This window comes from Boleophthalmus pectinirostris, unplaced genomic scaffold (genome assembly GCF_026225935.1).
Source record: "Boleophthalmus pectinirostris isolate CB_2022bp ecotype Guang Dong unplaced genomic scaffold, ASM2622593v1 HiC_scaffold_19, whole genome shotgun sequence".
Taxonomy (NCBI): Eukaryota; Metazoa; Chordata; class Actinopteri; order Gobiiformes; family Gobiidae; genus Boleophthalmus; species Boleophthalmus pectinirostris.
This window is the reverse complement of record NW_026571140.1, coordinates 35381382-35396346: the sequence shown is the minus strand read 5'-3', so window position 1 is coordinate 35396346 and position 14965 is coordinate 35381382. Positions and strand designations below refer to the sequence as shown.

The following is a 14965-nucleotide window of genomic DNA, read 5'->3' as shown; positions in this document are numbered from 1 at the left end:
AGTATTACACAAAACTGACTCTCGTGAGCTTTTAGACGCATTGGAACGTCGTTATCTGCTCGAAAACGTACCTGGAGTTGAGTTTTGTTTCATTTGCGCATGTTTGAGTAATCCGTGTTTGCGTGTCCAAAGCTCAAAACGCTCTGTTCCTCCTTGTGATGTCATGTAGTGGTGGTTTTCAAGTTGTTGCAGGACCAAGCAGGACTAAACCATGAAAAAAAGCCTGTCTTATAGTCTGAAAAACACGGTACAAAAATCTCAAAATACATTAGCACACTAGAGAAAGGATTCCTTGTTTTTTACATCACAATTTCTAAAACTAATTGCTAAATTCAAATCTTTAATTCAGCTGTATTACATTTCCAGACTAAAATCAAAACAACTGAACCAATCCCTGCACAGCTCCTTTTAGCTTTATGTATTATTAGAGTTCATTTTTTCATGAAACCAAGAGTTTGTTTCATAGGATTTGTGCGTTAAACTTGTGTGAATGAAACAAAACACAACTCCAGGTCTAAAAATGACAATATTGGAGTGCTGCACTGGATCAAAACTTACGCATACAGGTGCTCATCAGTAGAATGATTCATCAGCTGATTTCACTTCATGGAAACTGTCTGACCTCACAGCATTAGGATTCGTTCGCTCGACAGTAGACAGGTACTTTTTTTTAATTTAACCAAGCGCTGCTGTTTAGTCGTGACGTATGTAATGCGCCAAATCCCGTAGGAAGAAGAGCAATAACGTCTTTCCCCTTGATAAAATTCACCAAACATTCTCTTTGTTGCGGCTTTAAATCCTCGATCTCGGGAATCGTTGCCAACACAGAATGTCTGTCTTCGTCTACATCAGGGGTGTCCAAACTTTTTTCATCAAGGGCCACACATCTAAACACAGACGAAGCAGAGGGCCGATCGAGGGCCATAGACTGGTGATGAATACAGTGAATAATTAAAATATGTGCATCTTTAACACGTTAAAATAACCTTTTATTCACGCTAAGATCCTTAAAACCACACACAAAATATTAAATATTGGCTTTATCAAGGAAGATTTTCAAAAAAACTTGCAGTAAAAAGTTAATTTTTAATTGATGCAAGGTAATCTGGGCCAATTCACCGGGAAGCCTGAGGGCCAAGAAAAATTTGTCTGAGGGCCGCATTTGGCCCAGTGGCCATACTTTGGACATGCCTGGTCTACGTCCATCTCAACCGCTTTTTTACTGTTGTGCTGTTCCACAAAAGTGACCCAGACAGATGCTTGAGTTTGACATCATGGTTTCACAGCTCTTCACTGATTGGCCGGTGTACGTTCTCCAACTTCTGGGGTTCTTGCAAACCGTCTAGTGTATTCTGATTCCTGACCTAGTCGCTGGAGAGAAATGAAATTGAGCGGTTTCACTAGGTGGCGTCAGCTTGGTTAGCTCATCAGACCAGAGGACTTGAATTCTTATTGCGTAGAAAAAGGATGGCAGAGGCATTCTGATTTGCAGTGTATATATTAATGGTCTTGCCAACACGTTTCGACTACTTACGAGTCTTCATCAGGGACAACTCCAGGTCTGTTTGTGATGAGGAAACAACATTATAACATAGATCCGAAAATAGCCGAATATGGGCCCTTTAAGATAGATGCTGAAACCATTATACTTACACAATTGCACTTAAAATTTGGGAGTAAATAAGAAATTTTATCTGGACTAAACCAGGACTACACAAGGACCAAACCAAGTCTACATCAGGAAGTGTGAACGCAGCTAAATATATGACATTATAACACTCCAATCAAAAAGGTTATAGCAGATAATGAGCAGTACAGTGTATAATAGTGTTAACAGTGCGGTAGAAAATGTCATAAATTAATTACTCAAGAGGGAAGGATATGAAGAAATGTGTTAATTAAGATGCATAGTATATAGATACAGAAACCGTCATACATACACACTTACGGATCAAAAAGGTCTGAACTAAACCAGGACTAGAACAGGACAAGAACAGGACCAAACCAAGGACTAACTAACAAAGTGTGAGCGCAGTCAAATATGTAACAATAATGAGCAGTGCAGTGTATAATAGGGTTAACTATGTGGTCGAAATGTCATAAAATAATTACTCAAGAGGGTCAGATATGAAGAAATGGTTGTGCTAATTAAGTTGAAAAATAAGCAGATACTGAAACCATTATACATACACACCTCCCCATCAAATCTGGTATTAAACTCAGAACTAAAGTTGGACTAGACCAGAACTATAACAGGACTAAGATCGCCCTGGTAGCCTTTAGTTTTCCCTTGAGTACTTTTATTGGCTAATTGGGGTTTTGGGATTTGTACTTGTACTATCTAATGCCCATGTTCTAACAATCTAATGTGACTAGATCTTAAAAAAAGGCGCACATTTCTTTGAATAAACAGAACATAAGCATGATTTAGGTTTTGATAAAAGGGTATTTGACTTTTTTTTTTTTTATTCTATGTAACATGGTAAAATCCCTTAGTGATTAACAGGAACATGGAAAGACACAAACCTCTTTTTTTTTCCTCCCAAAAGTCTCACCGGGGGACGACAGCTGGGGTGATAATTTGTGCTCATTTGCCTGAATTTTGTTTGTGCAAAAACCCCTGAGCAGGTTTAATAGTGAAGAACTCGCAAGTTGTTTTTGTAGCCCAAGCTGAAGTGAAGCAGGCCTCTTTTTTAGGGGAGGTGTTGACAACTGAAGCGGCGAGTGGTGTTAGGAGCCTCGGCCTGAGAAGCACTTTCCAAGAGAAGAACCAAGTGCGCAGAGGACGACCTGCTCAGAACAATATATAACCAACCAAATGGATTTGTGCTTCTGTCAGGATGCTTTGCACCACCTCGGAACCAGCCAGAGTCCTTGAGCACGAAGGACAGGTGCTACAGGTACTTGTAGTTCACTGCGCATTCTCGCTTTCCCCGCATGGATCCAGTGCGCAGAGGACAGCACGAACTTGCTCGGATCCAGTCCACTGGAACCAGCACATGGAGGACAGATCCTCTGGGTTTATCTGACCCTTATGTGGGACTTGAGAGTGAGAGGGAGAACCCCGAGCCCAAGGAGCAGGGTGTCCGCAAAGTGCCATCAGGCAATGGCTGCGCTGATCCCCTGCCTCCTCCGATTGAAAGACAGCGCCAAAAACCTGTATAAATCAGCTGAACGGACATGTCACAGCAACATCAAAACAAACTCTTGTTCTGAATGAATAACCTAATAACATAGGTAAACCTGGTTCAATAATTTAGTCAATAATTTTCAGTTATTGACTAAACCCAAGAATTTTTCATTTTAACAACCAAACCAAACTAAAAAAGTATCTAAACAACCATAGATATGTTACTAGGCCTGCCAAATGTCAGATGTTTGGGTCTGGAACTGCATCTTGTCTCCCGGATTTCCAATGGGCGTGATTGATATGCGGATAAACCAATCAGAGAGATGCACAGTCTGTCGGTATCAAAACAAACATGGCAGCTTACGAGTATTTCATAGAGATCAAAATCCAACAGTAGCTCTCTAGTTCTTTAGTCTTACCAAATGGTAAAATCTCTTTCCAGGCAAACATTTACAAAGCGTCATTTTAAGAGGCCCCATTGGCAAACAGCACAGTAAAGCAGGTTTATTTATCATGTACAGTTGAATACAAAAACACTGAGAGATACAGATATTTTATAAAAAACTAAACATAAATAACAGATTCAGTTCAGTACAAATGTTTTGGTCCCATTGTTCAGCCTCAGATGTGACGAGTGACGAGTAAAGCGTGAGAGATGTACTGCGTTAAAAGTGTAATACAGGCGTACTGCAGAAATGTGTAGTAAGAAAATTCAGATGGATCATTATTTGGACAACAACCTTATTTGAAATACATTCTATGACTTATTTGGAGACAATGATTGCTTCTAAAACAGAGAACTGTTTTTTTTGGGGTTTTTTTTAATAACAATACAGCAATTTACCAACCATACAAGCTATAGCCTCAACAAGTTCTAGGATAGCATAGGATTTTGTTCATTTTTGATTAAAAAAAGAGTTAACTTGGCTTTAGATCATTCAAATATATGGACCAAAAAGAGAAAAAGAAAAGTCAGATTTGATTTAAAGGTCTTATATTGCGCAAAAATGACTCTTGGGAGATTTTAGTCATGTTACAATGTTGTTATCTCATCAAAAACATACCTGGAGTTGTTTTGTTTCATTCACAAATGCATTTCCAGAGCTGAAATTATCGAAATGATTCAAGCGAAGGTGTATGGAGCACTTCCTGCATTGAGTACTTCTGTTTGAGAGAAGAACTCAGCCTAAATGTGCAGGATTTGTGTGTTAAACATGCGTAAATGGAACAAAACACAACTCCAGGTCTGTTTTTGACGCAGAAACATTATAAGATAGATAAAAAATAGCATAACATGGGCCCTTTAAATTATTAATAACATACTAAATTGCATAATATAGGAGATTCAATTAAAATAGCTAGACGGAGTGGTATTAAAAAGTCGCTAAAATGAAACACTTTTTGGGTATTGATCTCGTGGCTCACATTGAAAACCGTAGAAATGAAAGGTAAACTCGAAAACAGTAGCATGTTTAAAACTTACAATATGAGGTAAAAATGAGTACAATGTAATAATAACAATAATAAATGTCTATAGATTCAACCAAGTTCATTTAAAAGTCCAATAGAGAAAAATTCAGTCTTGTATTTTCCATTCAAAACCACATTATCCACGAGTTTTTCAGTCTTAATCCTCATAGTTGCTGGATTAAGGACATCACTGGGTTGTGTGTAATGTAATAAAAGTGGTCTATAGTTTGTAATGTGCTTAAATGTTATGGTATCTGTAGTGGTAGGTCCTCCTCTTCTTCGTCTAAGTCACTGGACGGACCATCTGGGTTTTCGGAGCCAAAGCGTCGGATTTTTCCAAAAAGTCCTGGAGTTTGCTGCTGTCGCCTCAGTCTGGAAAATACAAAGAAAAGAGAAGAAAAAGGGTAAGAAGGATTGTATTGAAGTATCACAAATTGGATATTACTGTTACTAAAATTCATATTGAAACTTTAAACTCATTTCAGCAGATACTGACACTAAAGTCACATTCATCAGACAGAAATGAACCCTTCCTCAATATGTTTTGAATGATCTTTAACTGTATAAGACCTAGGGATGAAACGATATCCAAATCTCACAGTACGATATTTTCACGATATACATCTCACGTTACAGTATTTATTGCGATATAAATGATTTTTGCAACAGCAAATAATTTCCAACACTGAATATCAATAGGTCACCAGGACTAAACCAGGACTAAAACCAGGACTAATCTTGGACTTGAGAGAGGGAGAAGCCCAAGCCGGCGGAGCCGGGTGTCCACAAAGCGGGCGACAGCTGAGCTTAGCTCCGTGGGGCGCAGAGCTCTGCGCTGGTTCTTTTGCCTGTGGGCACCCGACAGTCTACGCAGGCGCACCTTCGGGCCTGTCCAGACACTCAGTCCTGGTTTAGTCCTGGTTTAGTCCTGGTTTAGTCCTGGTTTAGTCCTCTTGGTTCAGTCTTGGGATCAGTCCTGGTTTAGTCCGTGTGTTGCACCTCCCCAGTGGCTCTTTGGCATCACCTATTGAAAACCGCTGGTTTAGACATTTTAAACAGCCTGTACCTCATGTTTCCCCAAGAATTTGAGCAAAACTTGTCCTGCCTCAGTACAGATTTATTGTATAAGCAGCTCTTGAGATCAAAATAAGTCCAAGAATAGAGGGAGTGTGGTTTGCATGCTAGTTGTTGACTGCTCTGATCTCTAAAAGTCATAAAAAGAGCTTATATTGTAATCGTGGTGAATAATTACAATGCTATGAACGCATAAGGTAACTGAGGAATAATATTGGACCACTACAAATTGTTCATGTTTTTAAGAATCACAATGATGTCACAAGGTGGAACAGAGCAAAAGAAACAAGAAATACAAAGGTTAAATTTTTTTGAAAGCAGATTTAATACAGGCCTTTTAAGATCATGTTCAAAGTATGACAAAAATAACTCAATAACAAAAGTGTGTGGTCAGCAGCAGAGTCCAGGCTGTGTGAAGCGGCTGAGATGCACTTTTCTGGGTCAAAGAGCTCCAGGTCTCTCCCTTAAAAAAATATCTGCTCCATGGATCAATATAAAACGGTACGACTTCATGAACTTTATCTATGAAGGGAAACTACTTGGTCACAGCGGCTATAAACATGATTTGCTGAACAATTTGCGAAACTATCGATTTTTTTTTCTGACAAGCATTGCAATTGCTTTTAAATTAGTGATTTATGTTTTACTAATAGGATTCTGCTCAAAGTTAAAGGTGCACGATGTAACTTTTCGCTTGGGGGTTTATTTGGATTGATGGAGATATGATTGCTTTGCTTCAAATGTTCCTCAATATGATATACATATATTTTTTTTATGGCTTGGGTGTTTCCTGCGACTTAGACTCCAGTGCGACTTATATTAAAATGTTCACACTGACAGCCACGAGAGGCTCTAGGCTTGTGTGTCAGTATCTGCTGCTATTACTCCTGTACCACTGTCACTTCACTCTACTGTGCATGTCTCCTGCAGAAAAAGCCCGCTGTCCTGCTGCAATTAGTGAAATATGCAGCAGAAAAAAGTAATTGAGCAGCAGAAAGAAAGTGTGGAGTGAGTGAGAAACTTGTGAGGGACTGGCGGAAAGCGGGGATGGAGAACACAGCTTCACAGTAACCGAGTGTGACATGCAACTTCCATCGACAAAGTCTGGACTTCAGTGACACCGAAACCATCCTGTCGGGATTCAGAAAGGCCGGAATAATTCTAAATGGAACTGATGCTGACTCTGACGACAGCTACACAGAAGAGGAAGCGGCGCTCTGTTTACCTCCGCAGATCACGGAGTTGCTCAGAAGTAACACCAAGGATGAAGAATGAAATGGATTTAGTGATTTGGAGTGAGATGAAGAGTTTGTTAAACGTGTTCTGTTCTGTTGTTTATGTTATAGTTTATCTGAAGAACTGTTCATATGTGACGTTAACAGTCTGTTGTTCTCTGTTCTATTGTTTTTACTAGAACTTGACTTTCAAGATGAAATGTCGGTTCCTGGTCTCTGATTTTATAAAATAAATTTCCCCCAAACTTATAGTCCGGAGTGATATATATATATTTTTTTCTTCTTCATTATGCATTTTTGGCTGCTGTGACTTATACTCTGCAGCTACTTATAGTCTGAAAAATACAGTATAATACATCTAACTTGCATTTATTCAATTACAGGTGGTTTTATTGTTCAAAAATACCTAAAAAAACAGCCATTCTGACTGCGCCTCTCCACAGATTTGACCCGTAACTTTGCCTGGTTTGGTCTCTATAATGATAGAACAGTTTAATGCCATATTGTGTAACATTTCAGACAAAGCAATAACATCTCCATGGAGAAAAGCAGGTAGCTGATCCTCCACCAGAAAAGTTACACAATGCACCTTTAACATTTTAAACGTGTCCAGAAGAAGCAAAAACACTGAATACGAAACACTGAAACTAATACAAGAATCATGTTTGTACAGATCTAAACTACAGGGTTTGCAGGTTTTTATGCAGAAGAAAGCAAATATTTTTGGTTTTGTGGAGAAAAACTATGCTACTTCAAAAACAGCAGCCTTTGCGATTTTCCTAATTGTGTCCATTCAAATTTGATTATCTTGCAACCCGAATAAATACCAATAAAATGTGAATAAAATATGTAAAAAAAATTGTAATGAAAACAAAGCAAGTTAAATATGGGTTTTGGTACTGACTGCATAATATGTGTCTTAAACTTAGACAAATGGAGAAACTATTTGGACATCGTAATCAAACTGAAATCGCTTTTTGAGTTGGTGCAATTATCAAATCACAAATTCTCTACAAACATGTTCTGAAATGCTTAAGATTCTTGTATTAGTTTGTTGTTTGTTGGTTCATATTTCAGTCTTCTCTCAAATATTAATACTCCTGAAGTTGTTTACAATGTGGACTTCTTACTTTTTGAACACAAACTGTATCTTGTCAGAAAAGGTGTAGTTTGTAGTGTCATTGCTTTGTCTGGAATGTTCTACAGCAGAGGGGGTGGGTCACGAAATCTTTGGTTGATTAGACTTTTTTCAAGGATGAGGATGAACTGGTTTTCAGTGGGTTCTGTCTGTTCGCTCCTTCATCAAGTCTGTCTCTCTCTCTTCATTCCCTCGTCTCTCGCTTCCTGTCAAAATGCAAACACGTCGGCGAGGATTTTATAGTTTCTTATTAGAGTACATGTGAAGAGTTCCATTACAGCTTTACTTTTACGCACAGCGGAACTTAAGCTCCGCACGTACTACTGCGCGTCGGGAAGAGGTCAGGCAACTTCATTTCACAGCTCACATTAACCAGGCTCCGGAGTTCGCAGACCGCCTCCTCTCTGTCCACAGAGCGACTGGGAGAGGAGGGAGGAGTCATGTCTTTCCTCTCGCTTCTCAGTTCAAAATGAGTGGAAGGCTACGTTCAGACTGCAGGCCTTAACGCTTAATTCAGATTTTTTTTGTGAAATCCGATACTTTTGCGAGGTCGTTCACATTTCCAATTAAATGTGACTTGTATGTGACTCCAGTGTGAACATTAAACGACCCGAAAGTGTCCCGCATGTGCACTGGAGACACGACGACGTCAACCGCAGCGAGCGTGCTCTGTGTTTACGGAAGTTGTCCAAACATGGACGCGAGCATTGAGCACCTGGAGATTTTAAAGTTCCTCTTGTACCGGAGCCAGAACATGAACAACTTACTTGTTTTAAGGAGGAGATTGAGAAGGAGAAGGACGAGGTGTTTGGTCGTGGTGTTTTGTGGGGCAGCGGCAGCGACGTCTGTTGAAAGGAACGTGTGGATGTGGAGACGTAGCCAAGAGTGGTGAGTGGTGATGTGCTTCACTTCAGTGACACGGAGTTCATTAACAATTTTCACCTACTTCAGTGCAGAATAGTGACGTTTGTGGCTTGTTGATAACGTGTAGGTCAGATGGATGCACTTTGGCCGTTCAGACTGAAGTCACATGTCAAAAGATCAGATATGTATCGGTTTCAGGACCACATATCCAAGTGGCCTGGGTCGCATTTGAAAAAATCGGATCTGTGTCGTTCAGACTGTCATTAAAACATCGGATACAGGTCACATAGAGGCCAAAAAATTGGATTTGAGTCACTTCAGGCTGCAGTCTGAACGCAGCCGAAAAGTTCTGTGGCCTAAATCAAACTCTGCGGGTGTGTGCTGTGGCTCCTCTCTTATTTAATCAATCATTTGTGTATCCATCAAGTGTGGAGTGAATGAATAATGAACTGTAAAGTGCTTTGGGTGTCTTGAAAGGCGCTATACAAATGCAACGATTAATTAAAATTTTTTTTTTTTTAAAAAGTCACACATTGAGCCCATTTTCCGTGATGTCGTTGCTTCATTGCTCTGACCTTCTCAGAGTCACCACGAGCGCACAAAACGCAGCTTAAACTTCAGACCTGAATTAGCTTTCGTCAAACTCAGGCTTATTTCTGTCATGGAACGACGTGAGGCTTAAACTGGAGATGGAGCTAAATTCAGATCAGAATTTCAGGATAAGCCTGGTCTTGTTAAGCGACTTTGATGGAACATTCCCCTAGTATTGAATGTACAATAACAGAGTACCTATTAGGGATGTAACAATACCCAAATCTCACGGTACGATATTTATTGAGATATTTTGTGGAGACTACCAAAACTGTGAATATGATCCTTTGTCCTCGTAAAACGCCTTGACAAGACTTAATCCAAAAAACTAAGATTTAAAAGTGCTTAAAACTGTTATTTCTTCATGTAGTTTGCACCAAAATGGAGCAAAGGATCATGGTCTATGTAGTTCCCTCTGTTTATTTAGCTACTACTGCACCATAACAATGAATTTAAGCAAACAAACTTGTGATTTGATATATTGTGATGGTCCACGATGTTATTGAGAAACTTTTGACGATACAATATCACGATATACACGACACTAGGCCCAATTTAATATAAAATGTCGCGCTTTCCTGGTCCGAAAAACTTTAAAGACCCAGGCTCTACAATATGATATCAAACATCTCTACATTACATTTATTCAGGCATTCCAACTGTGAGCGGGGTCGCCTCTCCACAGATCTGACCTGTAACTTGGACTAGTTTGGTGTCCATGACGATAGAAAGGTTTAATGCCATACTGTGAAACATTCCAGACAAAACAATAACATCTCCACCGGACCCTCCACTAGAAAAGTTACACAATGCACCTTTAAGTTTAACCAATTCTGAAAACAGTTATAAAAAGTGTAACGTTGGGTCCTCTGGTGATAAAGAGTTTGTTTCAGTCTGATCCATTTTAATTCAAGACTGATTGAAAAAGGCGCAGATGGAGATTGATTTTCTTAAACTTTTGTTTCGGGGCTGAGGCAGAGTTTGTGAAGTTATTTGGGTAAAAGCGAGTCAGTTGTGCCTTCTCCATTCTGACAAATAAAACTGTCAACATGATAAAGAATGTATTAAACGCACCAAGCAGGTCCATGTATTGGGATTACAAAGATCAAGGAGAAGATGTAAGACTTTGCAACTTATCTGACATATCTATTTTAACTTCTATTTGATTTCAATTTAAGGGGAGACACTGCAGAATAAATGTCTCCTTTTTTGTAGCTTTATTTTTAAGAAAGTTTTAAGGCATACAAAAGAACACCAAACAAAATATGCAAACCATCTTGGGTTCACCTTCCAGATTTTATTATATTTGTAGTTTAAAACAGAATGGAGCACTTCCTGTATTACCACATGGCATCGCAATGTGGAGTGTTTTCAATTTGAGAGCCCAAATATGTAGGATTTCTGTGTTGAACATGTGTGAATGAAACAAAACACAACTCCAGGTCTGTTTTTGATGAGACAAATGAAACAGAAAACGAACACCAAAGTTCTTGTATGGGTGCAAACGCAAGGAACAGCAATTATATACTTGTATTTTTCAGACTATAAGGTGCACCGGATTATAAGGCTCAGTATCAAAAATGCTGAATTCTTTCATCTATTTTCATACATAAGGTGCACTGGATTATAAGGCGCATCAAGTGAAACAAACAAACGACACTTGAGACTGATCCCTTAGCCCAGGCATCCACCATCCATTGGCAGATCATGGCGTAATTCGCCCGGCGTTTCCTTCCTGTCTTGGTGAATGTGTATTATGAATGTGAATATGGGAGGATAATTGAAATTTTTATTAAAAATTTTATTTTTTATTTCCTATGAGGAGGACTCAAATATACATTGAGTAATAATGTGTTTAATGTAGCTTTGCGCACATTTGTTTACGTTTTACAGAAACAAAACTTAAAACCACGTGACTAATTTGCATAACCTATAAGCGCTGAGGAAAATAGCTTACAATCAACTTCTGTCGGACTAAAGGACAAGGCTCCTGACTATGGTCGCTGTAATGCTCCGACAATCCATCAAGCACTGCAGCTTCATTCAAAGTCATATTTTGACAGATTTTTGAGCACCGTGTACCACATAAAATCAGTTTGAGGTCAGTAAACACAACCAGAATTAATACATAAGGTGCACCGGATTAAAAGGTGCACTGTTGATTTTTGAGAAAATTAAAGGATTTTAAGTGCACCTTATAGTCAGAAAAATACGGTAACAGCAATTACAGCAACAGTATATACTGTGGTCCAAAGCAAGAGCAATGATCTGACGAAGGCTTTTTGCCAAAACGTAATTTAAAAATAAAAAAGCTTTTGGACATCAGCCATATCAGTGTGCTATGCATTCTTTTTTTTTTTTTTAATGTTTTTGAAGAGAAACAACATTATAAAATAGATTAGAAAATAGCGTATTATGGGTCCTTTAAGTAAAAATACATCGAGGATTTTTGGATATCTTTCTTTAGCAGGAGTAAACTAGAACTTATTTAATTATTTTCTACATCCATGGTTTAGTTTTTGCATGTTTTAGTAATCTTGTAGTTTTAGATTTGTAACAATGCTGCATATATGCTGACTTGAGAGTGCGTCTGGACACTTCTGACTATGCAATACTCCATCCTCTCCTGACGAGCGGGAGGCAGAGGGAGTAAAACCCTGTCTGGTGTCATTATGCTAAAGATAACGTTGTGGTCAGTGTCTGGACAGACGAGAGAAACGGCTCGATAAACACGACTGGAGCTACATGCAAAAGCTCAGATCACATTTCTTCACCGCAAAAAGAAACTAGAGACACTGAGATACGATAAAGGGAGAGGAGTCTACGGTTTAAGGGCCTGGCTCCATGTCTGCTGTGTACTGCATTTAATTACAACATGTTTTAGAGTCAGGGAATCAGGATGTGCGTGTTAGCAGGCTAGTTAGGTTTACAGTGACGACAAAACTCCGCTCTGATCTCTGAAAGTTGATAAAAGCGCTTATAAACTCATCTCGGTGAATAATTAGGACACTCAAAATACATAGTGAGTGAGGAATAACGTTGGACCGCTACAGAACTAGTTTTGTTTTTACACAGTGTATTTTTCACATTTTTAAGACACTAACGTTGCGCTTACACTGAAATGAATCAAAGTACCACTTTATCAGAAACAATTTGCATCCAGACATGTTGTTTATGTGTCCGCATTCAAAGCCTTCCTGATCAACACACTAAGGCCGGGCGTACACTGTGCGATTTTTGACCCTTTTTGAGCCGATTTTTCACTCGTGCGACTGTTTTGGGGATCGGGCCGAGTTTTGGCTTCATCGTGTGTCGTGCTTTGTGTAGTTTACATGGGGTAAAGAGAACCAATTAATGACTCATGACCAGCTCCCGATCGACATTCGTAGGTCGCAAGAAAATCAAACTTGTTTGAAATCCAGTCGCCTCTCGTGAGGATTTCGCTCTGTTGAAGTTGTTCCACGAGCCGATTTGCCAGAATCTGGCAGACTGAAGTGGCTCAGCATTGTGTCTCCGCACATCTGTGGTTTTCTAATTTCGTGGTTTTCTTCTTCGTGGTTTTCTACTTCCGGAACAACAACTTTGACAACTCCGGTCGTTATGTGAACGTACAGAGTGAGCATTCAAGTCGCATCCGAGCATCGGTTCGTTCAGTGTGAGAACATGATTCGTGAGCTGTGAACTGTTAAACCCTGTGATTTGGTCGTACAGTTTAAGCTGGGGCTGAGTAACACGACCGAAAATATCGCACAGTGTACGCCCGGCATAATGCGAAACTGCTTGAAACGCTGGTCACATGACTCGACTGGTGTCACAGTAGTCTAACCTAGCGGTGTCAGTAGGTTTGACTTTAATGTTCTGCTCACTGGTCTCTCCAAACGAGCTGTGAGAAGCTGCAGAACATCCAGAACGCTGCAGCTCGGGTCCTGACTCAAACTAGGAAGTACGAGCACATAAGTCCTGTGCTCAGGTCTCTGCTCTGCTTCCTGTGGCTCAGAGACTTTAAAGCAGCTCTGTTTGTGTACAAGTCTCTCCATGGCCGAGCACCAAAGTCCATCTGTGACATGTTAGTGTCATATGAACCATCTCACACTCTGAGGACCTCAGGGACCGGCCTCCTGCTGGTGCCCAGAGTCAGGACTAAACCCGGGGAGTCAGCGTTTCAGGTTTATGCAGCTAAAACCTGGAACATTCTTCCTGAACATGTGAGACAGACTCTTCTGTGACGCTGTTTAAATCCAGGCTCAAAACGGTTCTGTTTCACTGTGCATATAACTGAAAGGTTTTAATTCTGTACTTTTCTCTCTAATTTATGTAATTAGTGTCTCTCTCTCTTTTTTAAATTTGAATCTTTAATTTTATGTTTTTATTATGATTTTAATGTATTTCTTATTCTGTAAAGCACTTGGAATTACTTTGTGTACAAATTGTGCTATACAAATAAACTTGCCTTGCTTTGTCACGTGAGCGGTAAAATCAAGAAAGTGGAGCACTCCCTCTGAAGTTGCAGCAGCCGATTTCGAGCCAAGAAAGATGGGAAGTGTGTAAATAGGCTTTTTAATAGCAAATAGTTCTAGCGACACTGTTTCCCATTTGTCTGTGGTTTGTTTTCCGCAATAGCATCACACGCCCAGCAAATCAGGAAGGCACAAGTCACAGTGACGTGGTCCAATAAGGACGGACACTAGAGCTCCTACATCAGCGTATCAGCGTTTTCAGGCGTCCACACGGTGCCGGATCAGATCTGTACTCAGATGAATTCGCGGGAGCTGGCGGCATCAGATCGTTCCGTCTCTGGAGCCGTTTTCCATCGGATTAGTGTGAACGAACACTGCATCCTCAACGAAAACGACTCGAATACGTACTAGTGTGGACGGGGCCTAAAAATAAAGTTGCAGCAAATTTTAAGCAGTGTTTCGGCTGATCTAATGTAGCATCGTACTACGGTTAATTGATACACTGTATACCAGGACAATTAATACAAGTGAGATAATTAGACATGGCCCATTTGTTCACAGCTGTTTATAATGGGAAAATAATAGACTTTTGGGGCTTGTTCAAGGTCAATTAGTTATCCAAGACATTTTTCTTTATTACATATGAAGGATTAATTTGAAAAGAATCTATAACATCAATTTCAGTGTAATATAAATGGTAAATCATTCTATCTTGATTCAGTCCACTCAACTTCAGCTTCACCAAACTGGAGAAAAATAACAAAGAAATATCACTTATATCCATGTATTAGTGAAAGTACTTGGCCAGAGTCTGTACAACACGGAAAAGTTTTTGTATTTCAGCTTCTGGGCTCAAAATGTGGAACTTTTGAGTGATGAGTTAAAAAAACACCCAAATATGAAAATGTTTAAACGAAGATATAAAGAAATGATTATAGCCAAGTGTGCAGAAGAAGGAATTTAAGTTAATTTGTCAATTAAATGTGCACTAAAACATTTTGAAATG

General features: G+C 39.5%; 1 protein-coding gene across 1 annotated transcript in view; it reads right to left on the bottom strand.

Annotated features, from left to right (window-relative positions):
* Positions 1 to 3662: 3662 nt before the first annotated feature.
* Positions 3663 to 14965, bottom strand: part of LOC110158820 (coiled-coil domain-containing protein 102A) — a 187098-nt gene continuing 175795 nt past the window's right edge. The window contains 1 exon segment of the mRNA XM_055155025.1: positions 3663 to 4972. Within this exon segment, the coding sequence (XP_055011000.1) occupies positions 4846 to 4972 (127 nt within the window). The 3' untranslated portion in view covers positions 3663 to 4845.